This window comes from Hermetia illucens, chromosome 5, assembly GCF_905115235.1.
Source record: "Hermetia illucens chromosome 5, iHerIll2.2.curated.20191125, whole genome shotgun sequence".
In the NCBI taxonomy this organism is placed as follows: domain Eukaryota; kingdom Metazoa; phylum Arthropoda; class Insecta; order Diptera; family Stratiomyidae; genus Hermetia; species Hermetia illucens.
Genome location: NC_051853.1, coordinates 31,683,360 through 31,703,789, shown reverse-complemented (window position 1 = coordinate 31,703,789; position 20,430 = coordinate 31,683,360). Strand labels below are relative to the sequence as shown.

The following is a 20,430-nucleotide window of genomic DNA, read 5'->3' as shown; positions in this document are numbered from 1 at the left end:
CTAATCAAACAGCGGCAACAACAGCAGGAGCAGAGGAAGCAGCAGCGACAACAGCAGCAGCAGCAGCAAAGCGAAGAAGATGACGGCATGTGCCCGGAGGTCATCATCGAGGAGGAGGAAGGAGACCCCTTCAATTTCGTCGCCCGAAAAAAAAGGCATCGAATAGGACTAAGGTTAGTGCTATCACTGTAAGTGCCCCACCAACCAACCCAAAATCCTCTCCCCAAGCAGCCACCCCTAAGAAACCTAAAATTCCCACGATAACTGGGTACAGACTAAATGTACCGCAGTTTTTACGATTAATTAAAGAGAAAGGGTTGAAAACAACCCTGAAGAACACGAAGGCTGACAAGACCCTCATCTTCGCCGAGACGGTTGAAGACCATGCCGCGATTTTCGCTCTCATAAGAGAGAAAGGGCTTCACGCCACCACCAGCACCCCACCGACCCTAAGAACCAAGTCGCTGATCATTCGCGGTCTCCACAGGGAGACAGATCCAGCGGACATATTGCAGGAGCTCAACGAGAATTACCCGCAATTAAAATTGAAAACCGTTGCCAACTTAGTCACGCGAGCAGACAAGCTTCTGCACAACCAGAACCCGGCGCTCCCGATGAGGTCACAATCGGTACTATTCATAGCCACCTTCGAGTCCTCCCAAGAGCTCAGTGAAGTACTGAAAATTAAATATATACTTCACCAGAAGATTTCGCTTGAGAAAGTCAAGCCAATTCAGGAAGTGCAGTGCTACAACTGCCAGAATTTCGGCCACATCGCCCCTAACTATTCGATTGTGCACAGGTGCGTAAAGTGCGCAAAAAACCACGTCCGCGGGGAATGCCCCACACCATCGGCGGAGGCGCCGCATTGCTGCAATTGTGGCCAGACCGGACATCCTGCCAACTACCGCGGATGCCCGGCATACAAAGATATGGTTGCCAGAAGGGAAGCTGGCAGGGCGAGAAAAAATGCAGAAACGGCGAGGACCAAGCAAACGGTCACACAGATGTCACAAGCTTGTCCCGGCCAGGTGTATCGTACGCCCAAGCAGCTAGGAATACTCTTCCTAGAGCTGCACCTCAAGTTCCACAAGGCATCAAACTGGCCTTCAAGAACTTGGTCGAAAGCCTCGCTTTCGCCCAGACGAATGAGCAGCGGCAGATTGCCGCAATCCAATTACTGATGAATTTATGGAGTTAAATATAGTCACATTTAACTCCGCGTCCCTGGTCTCACACGCCCAACGTGCCACTGCCCAAGCGTTGGTTGATACTCTGAAAGCAGACATATTTTGCGTTTCGGAGACCCACCTAAACCATAGACATAATGTCAATTTCACCGGATATACCACTATTCGGCATATTTCGGCTTTGCCTTGGCTACTTTCAAGCAAGATTGTCATTGGTACACCACAACGCGCGCGCATCTGCGTTTGAAAAACTCCAGTATTTAAAGACGCAATTGGTATAAATGCTTTAATTGGAACAAAAGCGAAACTCGACTCGACTTTGAACCAAGAACCATAACAATAATGCAGCCATCCCTTTTAATAACGAGGAAGGTGAACTATATTCGTGGATTAGCAAAAAGGAAATGCGAGTGGAAGGGACCGGAAATTAGCAATAAGGAGCGATCTTTTTGTGTTTATCTCATTCTCAAGTTCAAATTTAATAAACTTGCTTGTTTTAAACCGGTAGTTATTTATTTAGTTATTAGATAACGGATTAGTGGTGCACAATGACTTCGATCGGCAATCGTGCGTAAAAGACATTCGTTTATTTCATAAAACGAAAGTCTGAAGCAATCGAGCATGTTAAAGATTTTCAGACACGTGTTGAAAATGTGGAGATGTGTAACTCATAAATGAATCGACTCAAATGTGCAACTCAGTCCAATCATGTGAATGATGGGACTCATCGGAGCCAAGAACCAAGACTGCATTGCCGGCGGTGAGATCACCTCCACCAGACGCACTGAACTGCCGCCAACACAGCTGGCGACTTGGCAGGAGGCTGGCGACCTGGCACGAGGCCGGCGCACGCGCTTCTTCTTTCTTCTTTTCCTGACCACCGGAGCGTACGGACGCCGCTCACTTTTGTCAAAACACTAAAAAAATATACTTGAAAATTTGTCAGTGAAATAAATAACTCCTAAAACCAAACCAACATATATAAGGAAACTAGACTAGACTAGACATCAGCACTGTATATCAGACAGCGCAAACTCAACGGCACGATAAGCACGTTACTGATCCAATTCAGTGAGATGTTAAAATGTGGTCATGTGGTTGAAAACGCAGACGACAACAGGTGCCATGGGAGAAAAGGGTTCGAAGCGCGCAATGACAGCACTGTGGCGGCACATTGGAGACGCGAATCCGAACGCCATATAGAATTCACTTCCGCCAACGCACCGAACTGCCACCGACACGGCTGACGGCCTAACACGAGACAGGGCGCGCTCGCTTCCTTCCTTATTACCTAGACCACCGCCGCTAGTTTTCCTAAAATAACAAAATCCCGTACAATTATTTAGCGCTTTATTGTATAATCAATTTGACGAATACTCACGACCTTATGCTTACCAATACATAGTTTATTAAACGATTGCCTCGTCTTCCTAAACTTTATAATAGGAAAAATAAATCGTAAATTGACTATATCCGCATAAGATGCCGGAATTTTATCACCGTCACTAACTGGAGATTTCGTGAGGAAAGAGAAGAAGTGATATCATTTACGCGATTACCGACCATTACCGAAAAATGGGGGAAACAAGCTAAATGCGCAATATTACTCGAGCGATCCATTAGAAAAATCTTTATGATAAATTGGACACTCGGGATGACATAGATCTCTATCGACTTGTCAAAAGCCGACACTAACGTACAGAATATCGAAAATTTCTGTTACGTTAATGAAAAGACCAACACTTAGCTAAACGACCAACGAGCCACGACAGATGGATAGCGGGAATATTTCGAACAGATTTCAACGGAAAAATTTGTTAATCCTCCGCTTCTGCAACCACTGCCGACATTTGGAGCAATGCCACCTGCCTTCGTGCTCACTCGGCAACTAGCATTCAATGCGTGCGGATGTGTTTTCCTTTGCTCCGAGTTCGAGTGCGATTTCTCCCGGGCACCCAAATTACGATTTGCGTTTAAATACAAGTAATTTGCTGCGATTGTGACTCATTTAGTGCCTATTACCTTCGCCGCTGGTGCATTACCCGCGGCCCCTAAGCCGGCCGGTCGTTGTTAAAAGCCGCAATAAGGAGGGTTCGTCGAAAGAAATCCCACAGGCTGTTATGCGCGAAGTGGCTCCTGCACTGGATGTTAGGGATTATATCGTGCACCCGCTGAAATCTGAGTTGTGGCCTTACGCGTGCCCTTTGAAAAGGAACGAAGAAAGGTTGTGGAGAACCCGAAGTTCTTCGAACACGGTAGGACCTCGTGCCATCGTATATGACATGCACTGTTACATTAGTGTCAAAGAACTGATGCAGCAAATTTATGAAAATCACTTGGGGGACCAGATGTCCTTTAAGCGATTCAAGAAGACAGCCAAAAATTATAAGTAGCCCAATACGGGTCCGGAGGCAGTTAGCAATGCTGTGATTGAGGGCACGCCAACAGTGATAGATAAGTTCACCCAACGGGTGCATCTAAAATGGTTTAGCTACAGGATCAGGTCGCATGACTTGCTCCCTGCGTGTTTTAGGTGTCTTGGCTTTAATCACCGCGTAGTTGACTACCGTGCGAAGAACCAGTCTGCGCTTGTTACTCGCAGAGTGGCCATATGGCATCCTCTTACAGTAACGAGGTTCACTGCCGCAATTGTGCGTTCCGGGGCTTTCCGGTCGAACATATGCTGAGGTCAATGTTGTACCCGATTTACGCCGCAAGGATGGCTCGGGTCAACGCCCGCCACTGAGCGCCATGTCACTCACACTATTGCAATTGAACTGCGCCAGAGCGGCTGCCGTGATACATAATCTCGACCAGCTCATGTGCAGGCAAAACATTAGTGTAGCCATGTTGCAGGAACCCTGGTCAATGACTGCGTCAGAAGCTTGCCTGGAGTCATGCGGATGTTCACTGCTACGGGGTCGGCCAAGGCGGCCGTTATCATTAATGATACGAGTCTTGATTGCATCTGTGTTGAGAGTCTCACTAATGAGTGGGGCATATGTGTCTCAATTACAGGGCCTTTTACGGCCACGCGTTGGCTGTAACTGGGTAAAATATGTTTTTCGGATGACGGAGTTAGCCGACCGCTCTCCCCTCTCTGAATTTGTGTTCTTGTCTACAGGTAAAAAAGTCGGACTGTTGAATGAGCGGATGTGTAGCGACATGCTTACGAAGCCCGAACGAAGGGCTTGAAAGCATGTCAAGTGGTGGACGAATGCTCTTCGCATTAAGCAGAAGGAAATTGGTCGCCTGAGGAAAAAGCCTAAGTGTTGTTAATCCTGTTGACCAACTTAGGCTCGCCTATAGGCGAGGTGTTTCACCTTATAAAGATCTGTTGAGGCAGTCGAAAGAACGAAACTGCAGGCGATTCGTCGATGAGCGTAGTGATGACCCTTGGGGAGGGTCAACCGGATATGTAGAGGAAAATGTTTGTGCTTTGCTGGGTGATCTATTTCCAAGATTTCAGCCTTTGGTGTCTTTTGACGGTCGCTGATGCTGAAGGAGCGAAAGAAATTCCTCCCCTGAAGTGTTGTGAGATCGGAGAGAGAATGACGAGGCTCAGGAAATCACCTAGCTAGGATGGGATGACTGGCGAGAGGTGCAAAGACATCTGGCAGATCATCCCATCTCATGTCCAGTGTCTGTTTGAATGTTACTGAAGGGAGGGTTATTTTCCTGCATTCTGGAACTCCACCAAGGTGGTTGTGCTCCTGAGGTCACTAGAGGAGGTTAAGAGTAATCCTCAGTCGTACAGAGCCATATCTCTTCTCCCGGCCCTTGGCAAGGTCCTGGAGAGGATTGTGGTCCAGCGACTGGGGGTGAAAACATCCCACTTGGTGTCTGACAGGTAGTATGGCTTCCGTACTAATCCACCAGCGAGGCCTTAATATATGTGCAGAAATTTGTTGTCCGTTGTCATAGCAAGTACGTCCTTGGAATTTTTGTAGATTTCAAAAGTGCATTTAATTACTTAAGTTGTCCGTGTTGTCTATTATGGTGTTGGCTCTATGGAAGAGCTACTTCCATGGTAGGAAAGCACTCGTCCAAGGTGTCAACCAGCGTGTGTGAGTGAATATGGAATGGGGCTGACCACAGGGATCTATCGTACGTCCATTTATATGGAACCTGATGATGGATGAACTACTGGGTGAGCCTTCTTTCGTAGCTGAGTATATCGCCTACGCGGATGATTTTCTCATTTTCGTTGAGGGGAGTAGTCGACAGCGAGGTACTGAGTACATGTTGAAATCGAATGAGGTTTGTTTGAAATACCGGCAGCGGGATACTTGGGAGTCACAATCACGGAGCGCATGTCCTTGTGCCCACATATACGAATTTAGATTCTATCAATGAAGGGGTAATTTAGAGCTTACTTATGGCAGCACCCATCTTAATCCTGAACAGCGCCGGGCTCCACACCCATTCCGGCCAGATGGCCGCACACCTCCCCCACTCTACTCCCCCCTTTTCCCAGCTGCAATTTCCAACGAATCTTGCTCCGCCTTCCTGCCATGTTCCTGTAATAAATCTGGCTTCACAAGAACAGCCTCTTTCACTCCCGAGGGAGTTTCGACCGGCAGTGATACTTTCTTCTCTGCCCCCCTGTCTTTCTCCTCTTCCAGTGGCGCCCTTGTTTCCTCCTCGTTTTCTCCGGCTCGCTGCTCCCTGTCTCGTGCCGCCTTCATCTCTGCTAGCTTCTTCTCCAGAGTGATAATCTTTTCCTCTTGGGTCAGCTCTTTTTCGCGGCTGCTGGTCCCCCTGTCCTCCGCAGCCGCTGCATCTTTTAACGTTCTCTTCTCTAGTTTACTGGCGTCAAGACCCATGGGCCTGTCAAGGTAATGTTGCCGTATGCCAGTGACTCCAGAATCCCTACTGCCCCTATACAGTATGGTTCTGGGCCCGTACTGTCGGCTACATATCACTCCCGCTGTCCCTGCCGGAATGACTAATGTTTTAAGTTGTTCAGCTCTGAAATCTTTAATGCGCACTTGCAAACCCCATCCCCATCGATCAGGATCAGGATTGGCACTCCCCTCCTCCATCCACCCGTGACCGCGAGCCATTACCCCTCCATCACTGTAGTCAACGATAAACACGTATCCTTCTAGAGGTTCATACCTGGGGTGCGTTTGATATTTAAAACCCCAACTCGGGTCTTCCCGGGTGAGATCTAACCGTGAAAGCGCCTGCTCCAAATGCCAAACGTCCTCTCCCTGTCCAATCTGGCAATATGAGTTATATGTCCATCGTGCTTGGGTATCATCGAGTACATATATATCCTTCTCGTCACCCGTGCGACCACTCATGGTAAACTCACACCATTCAGTATTTAAAATACTTCGCCCCCATGAAGAAGGCCCTCGCGTACCTGTGAGCGTTGCGACTCCTCCGGTGTGGTTTATTACATTCATGTTCCAGTTCCAAGTGACGTGGACCGTGATGAACATATGGGCAAACCATTCGACAGTAAATCCTGCGTCACCATGGCCCCGAATTATCGAGGCCCAATACCGCATAGCGTTGGGTACTGCGGCAGGGAACGCTATCCGCTCAGTGTATGCCGCCGCCCGTTTAAATATTTCGAAGCCTATCTACACCTCCGCTATAACACCGTGCTCTCGTGGCCTTCTTGTCCTCGACGTTCCTCGTATCAAACGTCGCAAACCCACTGGCTACCGCTATGCTTGCCATGCTCCCCCAGTTCCCTAGTACTACTGCACAGGATTCACGAGCTTTCATCCTTTGGATGAATCGCTGGTCTAGGCCATTCACAGTTGACCGCCCTCCATACTCGGGGTAGGACGTATCGCGTATGCCTTCCCGCGGTTGTAGCCCTAATACTTCCAGGACATACTTGGCGCCCCTACGTACGTCAAAGGCCCTTCACCTTCTTTAATACCCTCCACTTTTTGGTGCCATCTGACGGTTAGAGCTATACTCAATGAATTGATCTCTAACCAATTGATCCCTTTTGGGAAGTATGGCAAGGTATACGCGTCAAAGGCCTCCCTTAGGGGGTGTGAATAGCTTAAGATCCCATCAAGAATATTACATAGGACGTCGTCCATATTAAACACCGGAATGTCCATGTTCGCTGGTACCTCACCTCGGTGATCTGTTGTTACCACCGGGAATATCCTATTACCCAGGGTAACTGTGCTCACTGATTTGCTAGGGATCAAAAAGATAATCTTGGTGGCTTTGTCATGTATATCCACTAGCCCTGCAGTTCTAATGAACATTTCCTCATCCCCCGTATCTGGGCCTCCTACCTTATACACAGTACATGCGTCTATGACCCATGTTAGAGGGTACGTTAGATGGCTAACTATCCACATATCCCTGCCTTTGCCCCCTGGATCCGTATTCTCAACTAACGGTATTATCCGGACATCTGTCCCATTTAGTGCCCATTCTTCCTCTCCACCACTCCCTACCCGCAGCAGCCCTCCTCTCCTTAATCCCACTTCCAACATATCCATTGTGATAAACACTGCGTCGTAATGCCACCCCCCTATCTGACATAGGTGTATCATGGTAGGATCATTTTGCTCAGTACCAGCCCAAGCGTAATCTACTCCAGTTGGCTGAACTATCCTCCTTTCACGCAGTTCATCATACAGGTCAACTTTCAAGGCGAGAACCCTGTAGTCATGGGTCTCCCCTGTAATTGCTCTATCAACTGCCGCCGCTAACAGGGTAGGGTTCGAAAGATATCCAAAAGTATAAATCCCCTTCGAAGGATTTATTAAACCTGGGGTAGCTGGCTGAGGATTCACGGCAGCGTCTATCATCTTGTCCCCTGCTCCTGTTCTCTCTAAAGCCCCGTGATTTTTTCTACTATCTGTTCCGACTCCTATCCATTTCAGGTGTTTAGTAGCTCTCTTGAAATGGGCTATCCATCTCTCATCCTCTCCCCTTTCCTTCGATCTTCCTCCTCGACCTCCTTGGCCCACTTGCACCCCTACTGATGCTGTATCACACCCTCCCTCCCCTGCACCCTCCCCTGCAATCTGTGTAACGCGTTTTGCAGTCTTGCGTAATGCTGCCATCATCCTAGTGAACTTACTTCCTTTCTTTACTCTTCCACCTTTGATTTTTTGACCCTCTCTCGCCACTGCAGCGACTCCTTGCAGGCCAATCTTTAACTCCCGAACCAGTGGTGGGTCGTCATCAGAGATTTTTAGAATTTCGTCTTCTGACCCCAGATATGATGTATCGGCTCGATGGATGTCGTTGCCCCTATTCGGGTTCCCCTCATATGATGTTTCCACTTCTGTTTCTTCACCCGTTCCTTCATCTGTTTCATCCCCTCGCCGGGTATTCTCTCCATCTTTGGCCCTACCTTCCGGGGTGTTCTGACTTCCAACATGTTCCACAGTGTATCTTTGGTCAGTTGGCGTCTCTGTCCTCCCCTCAGTGCCGGAACTTCCGGAATCGAATTGCTCCTCCTCCACTAATTCTTCCTCCTCGATATCATCCCACCATTTAATCATGGATTGGTGAATAGTTCCTGCTATCACGGGCACCTGTGAGCCTCTTCCTGAATCCCTGCTGTAAAAAATGAATTGCAAGTTGCGCAATAATTTAGCAACATTAGATGAAGGCCTGTTAACAGACTCAACCTGTATAGTAGCAGCATCCCAAAACATTGACCTACAGAATTCAACAACATCAGTCCTATCCTGTTTCATACTATGGACGGTATCTAAGTTACCGTTTGTGGCGTGCATATCTTGATTGTGTGCTAATGCTGCTGCCTCTAACCAACCGTTGTTCATGGCTCCCATAGTCAGGCGCGTATGCAAGGCACTTGCTTCCATTTCACGCGGTTCATAACCTAAGAAAGTTACGTGTTTCCGACATTGCGTTCCCCTGATTTCATCATAGAGGCAGAAAGGACATACCCCTCTAGATCGGATACTGGCAGCTATACAGCTGGAAACTGGAAACTGGAGGTATTGGAAATACCTCGGCATATTGCAAGCAACAACACCTGCTGTGGCAATTATGAAATCTAAGTTGCTGGGGGAATTTGAGCGGCGTCTGGATCTTGTCCTTAAAACTGAGTTGTACGGGAAAAATAAAATCATGGCAATCAACACCTTTGCCATTCCCGTCCTTCTATACACTTTCGGTGTGATACAGTGGAGTAATACCGATTTAGAATCTGTCAATAGACGGGTAAGGGTAGTTCTTGCAAACAACAACATGCACAATAGAGCTGCCGAAAAATTGAGGATCACTATCCCACGTCATCGGGGAGGAAGGGGGGTACTTGATTTAGAAACGTACTACAATCAAGTTCATTCTCTTCGTGAGTTTTTCTTCGAGAAACAATCCTCTAGCCGATTGCATTAGGCTACCGTCATGGCAGATAATAAATTGTCTCCTTTGAACTTGAATACTCCAATCCAACAGAAAATCAGGAGCAATATTAAATGTAGGTTGGTCGTCAAGGCCATTGCTGTTGCTAGTCTGAGCAAAGTCGAAGATGTTGCTAGTCTAACGACTGAATTGTTACGAAATTTGGTGAGAAGATGTAATCTATGAATCCCTTTACATATAGCAAGTGGCGCCATTTTATGTTAAGTTGAGGGGGGCTCTCCATATATGTGAAAGGGGGGTATACATTTTTTTCACAAAATATAGTCGAGTGGGGTATCAAATGAAAGAGCTCGATTAGTACTTTTCGAATCTGATGATATTTGCTGGGTGAAACACAGGGGAGTGAGGGCTCAAAATGTGTGCCCTAAAAAGTGCAAGAGATCTCGTTCTCAGAACCCACTTAATCGAAAAATTTGAAAGAAATCACAATAGTGCATCCATACGAAATCTAGGCCTCAAAATACATGTAATTCCTATATCTGCTCAAAGAAAGTTGCTAATAGCACATCACCATATTTTAGAAAGAAGAAGTTCATCCTAGACGTTCGAAATTTGGTATCATTATATGCAAACCCAAAATACATAATTTTGGAAAGTTTGAAAAAATCCAGATATTATTAACAAAGTTATAGAAGTCAAAATTGTGCATTTCACATGAATTTATCGCACTCTAAGAAAAGTATGATGTCGTCATCATATAAACTGACCTCAAATGAACGGTGGAGTTGGAATTTTGAGATATATCAAGGAATATTTAGAACTTTTAGATAACTTTATACCCGAAGCGTCCAGGTTCCGGTACTCCGACGTGTTTTAACGCCTCATAGCAAAGCTGAAACACAATCTAAGACTGAAACTAAGTAATAGAATTTTTTACGACCGACCACAATGAAACAGGTACTGTCACTGTCAGTCAATTCGTTAGTGTAGTGTAAATTGTGGACGAAACAAACAATTGACAACGGACTGACTTACAACCAATATTTTTTTTAAAATTTCACTTCTCATTTTTACAGCTTTCATGGTTTTCTAGAATTTCATGCAATGGTTCTTCCGAAATGTAAACTTTTTTTCGTGACCACAACGCAACAGAGTAGCAGACAGTAATCGGTCCACCTTTTTTCAACCCTGGTAGAAACATTAGATTGCCCTTCTAGTTGAAGTAGCTTAGGGTATGCTAAATTGATTACTTTCCAACAAATAACGTGACTAGAATATTGCAATAGGCAAATCAAAGTATGTACTTACCCATCATGTGAAGAGACAGCCGTAAATATGCGACGAAGTTCGATGCTTTCGAAACGGTTCCTTCAATTTTCTCGTCCTTATTTTAAAAATAGGATTCAATTCACTTGATTTAAAATACTCGAACAACACATTTAGGAAAGCTTATACGAGTATGCAAACCTAAATGGCATCTTGCACCGCTAAACATTCTAACCTGAGCAATTCATCAACTTCAAATTTAACTCCCTTAGCGAAATTAACTTTCAAACAAGAATCTGATCTTTGCTTGCAAAAATTATCAAACTAGTAAAATTCAATTTCATTTTTCTTCAACTTTGGTTAAACCTATTTTCTCTTCAACTGAAGTACCTATTCATCTACGCTGAATAATTTTGCACTTCGTCATTTAATAATACACTGTCAAAGGCGATCCCGTTTTTCTCCTATTCAACTATTCGAGGTCCATCGATGGGCATGGTGTGAAGAACTTCATCCAGTAACTGAAGCGCACGATGTAAATGAAGCTCAATCCAACATGGAGTGTCCTTAATTGACTGTCTTGGATAATCTGGTCCCCAGCCTTTTACGAAACTTAAACGAAGAATGCATAGACGACGTAAGTCGTCGACACCTATCCCGGCCACAACACTCAAACCTATAAAGGGTGTTAGAATTTTATGCATTTCTAGCATATTAAGGGATAGCAAACTCACTCCTAGAAGACACGTTATTTTGCGCTGCAGGCAAACCGGCCACAGCGGCTGCCTGAGCTGCAGCTGCTGCTTGAGCGTTTGATGCAAGCGATTGCATTTGTCTATGGCACTGGCGCAGGTCGAAAACCTAATTGAAAAACCATAGTCAACTTTATCAAATTCCAAAAGCGCTTCATTTCTCGAACCCACCTTAATACATGCTGCTGGATAAATTTTATGAACAGCATCGCCCGGTGTGCGACCAGCCTCACGATCCAAATAGTAGCTCTGTACAAAAACTGAGTTTTCACTAAGGCACCGTAGCCAGACGTCTCCTTCTCCTCTTAAATCCAACTGAACACCCTTACCGATATGCAGTCTGCAGAGTTGTAAGGTTAAACCAATGAAGGCAACTTCCTGTAAACACTTACCTGGCTCTTTCACTCTGTTCTGTCCTGTGCACATTACTCAATGCACCCAAACAGAATCTATTTCCTCCCGACGGGTCAACATATCCATCAATAATTACATTCGGCTTTGACGATAAAACTTTAAACGTTTCACCAACCTGCGCATCGAGTTCGAAATACGCCACGGAGCACCAAAATTCAGGCGCAGGTTGTCGAGAAAGCAGGCGTGGCGCTGACTGATAATCACCGGGAAGAGAGTTGTTATCTAATCAAAAGCAAGATTGCAGCGTGAAGGAACACTCAAGTGATTCAATGGAAACTTACAATATCCGCCTTGGCTTCGAACGTCTGGTGGTTGCATGGATTGCGTGTAAGTAAGAGTACTAGTTCCTGTCCATGTTCCATGCAGAGTATTTCCTGTCGAAGTCTGTGAATAAAGCTGTTGCACTTGCGGCTTTGGGTTCGTCCCAACATGGCTGTTTGTTTGAGTCACGGATGATGCGGGAGGAGCACTCATCTGAATATCTGGAGCCAAGGATTCCGGCAGCACAGGCGGGTAATAGCCATTAGATTGACCTGAATGCGATTGCTGGGTGCTGTGGTCAACCGAATTCGACTGGGTCGTGATAGCCTGTTCATTCTGAGGCAAGGATGAGGCAGTTGTAAAACTTTGTCCTTGTACACAATTTGGCTGAGCATGTTGCTGCGAGTATGTCAGTGTATGGGACGGCATGGCTGATAAAAATTCAATTTTTTTTTAAATGAAAACCAACTACAGTTTCAAAGACAAGCTACATATTTTACAACTACACCTGCAAATTATAAAACCAACTACCGCAAATTTCAACAGAAGAATAAAAGAAAACCTCTTACAGTGAGGATGCAAAGGCAGCCGAGGCGGCGGTACCATCCAAACATTTCTTCCAACCTCACTGGGTTCGATCTTTAACAAAGCACTGCCACATGACGAATAAAAAGCATTCATTTGTCTTGGAGCACCTTTAAGTTTAGAACGGAAACTATGAAAAGCAAAATCATGAATAAATTGAAATAAATGCAAAATGCGCATGTTAAAAACATTATCTTGAACCGCACTTTCTTCTATTTACCTGAGCCTGCTGCATAAGGTGGATAATTTTCTGTACCCATACTGACTGGATGTTGAAGTTTTGCCACCTCGTTCCCATCTATATCGAATCCACCACCGCCAAATGACCCGCCGGCCGTGTACTCATCTTTCAGCAGCCGCGAGGGTCCTGATTGTAAACTGAGTACGGAGATGTCAATACCAGGCGAAAGTACTCTTTCATAGTGATAAGGATTGACGCACACAGAATCACATTTAAGGTCGAATGCGAATTGACAATATTTGATGTGTTTCAGTTCATTTTTGTGCAAATCCGGCCAGCGCCATATTCGAGCGTAGATGACGTGTGGAAATCCTTTCCGTCCGGCCACCTAAAAAAATATAACGATTGAAATATGACTAGCTCGAGATTGTTAGATATAATGGTTAGAATGCTGTTGGCAGAACTAAACTGAATGCCTAAGTGAGAAGAGAAAAATCAGTGGCAAGCAGCAGGAGAAGATACTCCAACTTTAATGTCTCGAACATCTTGAACCGACTTCGGTCGGCAGTCAGCTGCGACGAACGAGCAGAACAAAAAAAATTTCTTTTTCAAGATTTACTTTGCATATATTTTTATATTTTTTTCTTTTCTCCACAATCACTTCCCCAGGACAAAAAGACTGAAGGCAGCAGCAGCAGAGGAAAACAAGGAGATGTCCGCCAAAAGGGCCAAGATCGGGTGCCCCTCCGACGAAGAGGGGGCCCCGAGCCCCGGAGACGAGAGTCAAGCAGACTTGCTAGAAATCATGAGTATATTGAAGGAGGAGATTGCAGAACTCCGTCCAGAGCTCAGGGTGGAGAGACAAAAACGGCAGGAAAAGGAAAACCTGCAAAAGCAAACTAGGCAACCGAGTTAAGTGGATGACATCGTGAGATGTGCATCTGCTTTCGCCGAAGCCGTATTAGTAGAAACCAGCAACATCAAAGCCAACAACATCGGAGGACGAGGACCAGTTCACCTTCGTCACACGGCGAAAGCCGAGAAAAACTAAGGTTAGTGCAAAAAGTGTTAAGATTACTGGAAGCGATCCTCAGGCCAATGTTACCCCAACCCCCGCCCAAAAACCCAAAAAACCGGTAATTACCAGATACTCACTAAACGTCCCTCAATTGCTAAGGTCCCTTAAGGCAAAAGAGACAAAAACAACACTAAAGAATACAAGGTCGGATAAGACCCTCATTTTCGCCGAATCCATCGACGATCACGGCAAAATTTTCGCTCTTGCCAAAGAGTAAAGCTTCAGCGCCACAACCAGTACCCCTCAATCCCTGAGAACGTACTCACTCATTATTCGAGGACTACATCGGGAAATCGATGCTGTGGAGCTCAAAGCAGAGCATCCGGAGCTAAAAATCAGATCAGTGGCCAACTTCCTGACCAAACAGTATAAAGCTATTCATAAGGAAAGTCCTACACTCCTAATTAAGTCTCCATCGGGACTTTCGAGCCCTCTCAAGAGCTCAACGATGTCTTCAAGGTGAAGTACATACTGCACCAGAATGTTACCCCAGAAAAAAAGGCCGATAGAACAGATACAATGTTTCAACTGTCAGAATTTTGGGGCGTAGCTCAAAATTGTACAATTGTACACCGATGCGTGTGGCGCGGGCGCGGGCCAACCCCCCCACAACGGAGGTGCCGCATTGCTACAACTGCGGCAAAGTCGGACATCCCACCAGCTACCGCGGTTGCTCGACATACAAAGATATGCTGACCCGAAAAGAGGCTGCCAAAGCCCGCAAAACTAAAGAGGTACAGCAGAACAAACAGGCAGTACCACAACTGTCTCAAAGTTTTGCCAAAGCAGGCGTATCTTACGCCCAAGCCACGAAAAACTCGCTGCCCCGGGTGGCTCCTGCACCTCCACCTCCAACAATACCGTCTCTCGCAAACCAACCTGCTGCGTTCCGTGAATTGGTTGGAGCTCTTGCTTCAGCGACCACAAACGAACAACGGCAATTCGCCGTCATCAAACTCATCCTTAGTCTATGGAGTTAAATCGTTACTTTTAACTCCGCGTCCCTTTTATCTCACGTCCAACGTGCCACTGCCCAGGTGTTGGTCGACTCTCTGAAAGCAGACATTTATTGCATTTCGGAGGCTCATCTTAAAAGCAGGCATAAAGTGAACTTCACCGGATCCTCGCCTTATTAATCAAACAAGATTATGAATTCGAAGAAGTCGCCATAGACAACCTGCTAACTTAATCCGCTGCGGCGGCTTTCATTAAAACGGCAGATAGTAAGCGGATTCTCATAGTCTCCGTTTATATTAGATGCCGATCAAAAAAATTAGGAACTGGGCCACGACTTAAAAGTCTTGAGTGATCTCCAGTTGAAATCTAATTACCCTGCCTTTGGAGGCAAGTTCCAGGCACAATCACTGGGGCGGCACGGCCATTAACTGTAATGGTAAAATCCTGCTCAAATGGACCCACGACCCTTTCTCGCCAACCAATCTCGTAATGGTCTTGCCGGATTCGCCGTCAAGGCCCAGTAGTCACTCTATAATAGACTTCTTTCTGTCTATGCAAATGAAGCAAAGCTTTCAAGTAATATCATGTGATACCTTACCAGGCAGGTCCGACCACTTCGTGGTCAATCTTAAACTGTCCTCACCTTCTTCTCTGAAAAAGGGAGTAATGACCACAATTAGGTCTTTCGCCCACACTGACTGGGAATTCAGGGCTGAGTTAGCACCAAAACTAAACTTGAAAAAGCTCACAAATAATCGTAATCTGTCGGACAAAGAAATCGACGAGGCTATTTGCTTGGCGTCTGACGCTATTGATAAAAGTCAATGAGTTTGAGTCCAATTCTCTTCCACATGAAATAAAGCTCCACTTGAGAGTTAGGCAGATTTGGAGATGCACAACGATGTACCTAATGTTCCCCTTTCGGAAGAAGCCACGGTGGTAAGCTATGCTGACGACATAGCGCTGTTTGTTATCGCAAAGCATCTCCAAGGTGCTGAGTTATACGCATGTGAGTCAATCAGTACTGTTAAAAGTTGGCTAGAGAGCTCTGATCTGACACTTGCGGAGGAAAAAACGGAAGCGGTCCTCATCACTAAGCGCAGGAAGAGAAATTACGCCTGTATTAGAATCGGAAATCATATCATCACTTCCAAGCCAAAAACTTGGGAACGGTGATAAACAGGACGTGCAGTATGTTTGCGACAAATCATCCACTGCAAGTATGGCCTTGGCGTAAGAGGACCACATTATATCTCTAGGTTGCTTATAGCCAGGGTGGTGACCTCAATCATGCTCTATGCCACCCCAATTTGGAGGGAGACGTTTCGGATGTCAGTTAACACTAACAAACTGAGTGCAGTCTACAGTAGGACAGCCCTGCGGATATACTCTGCCTTCAGGACTGTTTCAGGTGATACAACGTTCGCCATCTCAGGAATGATGCCGATTGACATCTTGGCAGATGAGATGGCGAACATAAACCATGCGAAACCAACCTCTCCCTTATCTCAGACGAAGAACGCTGAGAGGGACAGATCCATAAATAGATGGGTAGAGCAGTGGGAACGTTCTGGAAAGGGTCGATGACTCACAGACTCATCTCTCCCACCAAGGAGTGGTTGGAGAGACGACAAGGTGAAATTAATTATAATCTCACCTAGTTTCCCACGGAGCGCGGAGGATACCGTCAATACCTGCATAGGTTTGAACTGGAGTCCTCACCCGACTGTCCAAATTGCGATGGTGTCCCAGAAGACCCAGAGCATTTATTTTTCCACTGTCCGAGATTTATGGAAGAAAGGAGGAAATTAGAGGAGACTCTAGGAGAGGTGCTGGTACAAAAAAATTGGGGTTTGGTCATCTCCATGATCGCATCTATCCAGAACAAACTGCGAAAAGCAGAGAAGAGGAGAAAAGCGCTGTCACATACGGTATGTATAGAAGGAAGGTGACCAAGCTAGAGTGAGCCGACTCCGGCCCGTGATGTAATACCTTATGGCGATTCGGCAGGGCAGGGAAGTTGTCGGTGGTGGTATTAGTGGATTAAAAGCCCACCACCAGTGTGTGATTTCCACCTCCTCAAAAAAAAAAGAGTCCATCGCATGCCAGAAGTGAAAAAATACAAAGCATGTGAGGTAAGAGGTAGGAGTGTTTCCTCGGCCCACCTCGACACCATCGGTTTGAGGTATTGTCCCCAATAATCGGTAGGTTCACGCGGTCACTTGAGACGATGCCTTTGAAAGACATTATTGCACAATCTTGTGTAAAGGCCCTCTGTAGAGAATGGATTCCACAGTTTAGAGTTCCAGCCGAAGTCATTACTAACCAGGAAATGAAGTTTGAGTTTTCCCCTTTCTCAGAGTTGGGCAAACTATTTAAATTTAACCGCCAGCCAGGCCAACCACGGGTAGTATAATGGGATACTTGAAAGGTGGCACGCCACTATAATAGTCCATGACAACCCTTCTTAGTGGTAGCTCCAGCAACAATCGAGAAGAATTTGCTGCAAGTCCTGGTACGGGAAGAACCCAGCGACCCTATTCTCGACATCAGGTTGGAACCCAACGTTATCGGTTCCGGTCTGTTGTCCGGTCTGTTGGTCTGTCCTAATTAGGACGGACGCTCCTCGGAAGCCGGTGCAACCACCTTATGAGGGCCCCTTTAAAGTCCTTGAACGAGGCCGGCATTATTATAGCCTCAACGCCGGGGGCACTGTTAAACGAGCCTTCTTAGCTTGACTAAAGCCATTCGTCCAACTAGAAAACGTGACCAGGGCGAGAGAGGCGTCACGTCGACTGAGTCGTGCGTCAGGTTCCTCCCTGAAAGCTCTTTGGTTTCAACTTGGGGTGGAGTGTTGTGGTGAAGCGAAAAACTTGCGTGTCGGGCGTACGCAATTGTGAATCGCGGTGACGCATTCGCAAGTCCGGTCCATTGAGTGTGGGTACTGCCTATTAGATATACTGCGCTCCAGTCTTTGTCCCATTCAGAAGCATAATCGGTTATTCTTGATCGGTTACGCCATTTTGTTCTGCCAAAAGCCTGATCTGGATGCGTGAATTGCGAAGACGCCCTGCAAATTTGCCACGATCGGTGCAACCCTATATCGATCGCGGATGTCTCCATTTCGGATTGGATCATGGCATGTTGCGTCCTTGGTCTAACGCAAAATTTTCGTCTCCATTACCGCAAGACGCCGTTCATTGCCTTTTATAGTCGACCATCACTCGGAGCCATAGAGGGCGACAAGAACGACATTGTGTCGTTGAAGTGTCTTTCCCTACCCCTGTATGAAACGATAATCCACATGAGTCATTACAAACTGTAGAAAGCGGCATTCCGTTGGTCCTCAATGATTTCATTACGAAGAATACTAACTCGGAAAACACTAGATATTTCTGGAAAACTATAAATAAGTGAATATTTAAGCGGGAACCAACTCCACATCGGAACTCTGGGAATCTTCAGAATGCTGACATGAATTCGTTAAGCAACTATGCAAAGCATTCACATTTAATTCGCTACAAATTAGATCAATCACATTCTCCTCAATTGGCTGCAATCAGTTGCGTGCTGGACGCGCCCCCAACACTCCGCTGACCTAGGCAGATTCCCTGAAATTCAATCGCTTACCTGCAGTCGCCCGTCCAAAGTGCGTTGTATCGTCACACATTTACTAGGGTGCGATCCGCTAGTCGTTATTGCCGTTATCAGCGAATCCAATTCATCTCGTTTTTCCTTCAATTTCTTGACCAGCGATTCAATGGCACGTTTTGCGAAGCCTTCGCTTTCGCCGCCCTGCCGGTGACACATAAGCGAGTGGACAATGCTCAAACACGCGTCCGCAGACGTTGGCGCCGATGTCGACGTCGATGATGAGGCCCCAGAGGACGGTAATGAATTCATTTCGCGGCCAGACAAATCTTCAAGGGTGGATATTCATTAGATATTAATATTCGGGGAAGCAATTTTGTTGCTCACTTTCATGCAGGCGAACGTTGGAGTAAACGTTTTCCGCAACGGAGAGTCCTACCATTCTCGTACTAAGCCAGGACTACACCGTCCAGTGAAAGCCACAACTCGAACTAATTTCTGCACAAGCAATAAGAAAACTCGGACATGTTCTTCTAAATAATTAAATGCTAGACTCGACGGCCATATGAATGCGAATGAAGAAGCAAAACAAAAGACAAAACCACAGCACAAAAAACGCCGCACGTGAATATGGCCGGTATGCGCTTTGCACGACGTGGATTTTGACAAGGACGAATGTCTGAACACTGGTGAATGTTGCTAATAGATGTTTGTACTCCTTTTGACAATAAAATCGATTCTTATGGCCCGAAACTCCGGTAAGCAGAACGCGTCTAGCCGCACCGGACGACTCGGATTACATACGAAGAATTGCAAACAGGCGGTCTGCTGCCAAACTGAGAAGTACGTTCAATGCAGACATGAGGTGCGTTCTGAAGGGACGTTTAGGATTAGCGCGTAACCAATTGAATTCGAATTTTCTTTGAGCTAAATATCTGGAAATTTTCGATATGAATATTTTTAGGTGAAAAGAAAATGAAGTGTAACTGAAATTTCAGGTATGGAAATCTACGAAGAAAAGCACTCGTACTCGTATGTCATCAAAATGAAGGAAGAAGCATAATAGTTAGGACTTTTTTGGGAGATTTTCTTAACTTCCGCGTAATAACAAATTTTATTCAAATTTTAATAAATTTAAGTAAGAATATTTAATGTCTCAAATTATTTAAAATAATAAAATAATACTTTTAACGAAATTTTAATTAAGTATGCGATTGTCAATTGTCAGATGGCCGTAGGCGACGTAGAGGGAAGACCTCTTCCGAAACCTAAAAGAAATTGGCTAAGTTGACCGTGAAGGTGAAGAATACTGAAGCTCCGTGGAAGCCCTGCGTCGATACGTGCTTGCACGCCTCTGTGCTAGCCAGACTCGAGAATGTTGTGGGGGGGGGGGGGGGGTCCTTTGATAGCTTCGATCCTGATCCCGATGTATAGTTCCGTAAAGCATCCTGAAAAACGAACAAACAAAGAAGAGGATTCGTGCAAGGCTAACAAAATAAACAACACGCAAACTAAAACCTGAAAATAAAAAAAAAAAACAGTTCGACCGCGCACACGAATCTCCGGACGCTTGCGCAATCAAAGGGTTATGACGGTACGACAAAGCGTCTAGACAGTGCAATTTTCGGTAACGAAAGCGAAAGAGTATTGGGGTGGACTTTGGGGGTCACCCCAATACGCCTGGGACGTATTTTGCGGATGTTACCGAAGAGGAAGTTCGACAAGCTATAATCAGCTAGCAGAACTGGAAGAGCCCAGATCTGGATCGGATGTAGAATTTCTGATATAAGAAATTTACCAGCGTACTCAGTCGGTTGGCACACA

The 20,430-nt window shown here is 45.9% G+C and overlaps 1 protein-coding gene across 2 annotated transcripts in view; it reads right to left on the bottom strand.

The window, feature by feature from the left end:
- Positions 1–19,439, bottom strand: part of LOC119656494 (mothers against decapentaplegic homolog 4-like) — a 127,200-nt gene extending 107,761 nt beyond the window's left edge. For both annotated transcript variants that reach the window (XM_038062827.1, XM_038062828.1), the window contains exons 1-9: positions 18,994–19,439; positions 18,646–18,935; positions 13,020–13,368; positions 12,784–12,909; positions 12,235–12,645; positions 11,932–12,175; positions 11,711–11,879; positions 11,522–11,648; positions 10,830–11,463 (exon numbers count right to left, since the gene is read on the bottom strand). In XM_038062827.1, coding sequence (XP_037918755.1) covers positions 11,252–11,463; positions 11,522–11,648; positions 11,711–11,879; positions 11,932–12,175; positions 12,235–12,645; positions 12,784–12,909; positions 13,020–13,368; positions 18,646–18,935; positions 18,994–19,048 — 1,983 coding nt within the window. In that variant the 5' untranslated portion in view covers positions 19,049–19,439 and the 3' untranslated portion in view covers positions 10,830–11,251. The remainder of the gene's footprint in view (positions 1–10,829; positions 11,464–11,521; positions 11,649–11,710; positions 11,880–11,931; positions 12,176–12,234; positions 12,646–12,783; positions 12,910–13,019; positions 13,369–18,645; positions 18,936–18,993) is intronic.
- Positions 19,440–20,430: the final 991 nt, after the last annotated feature.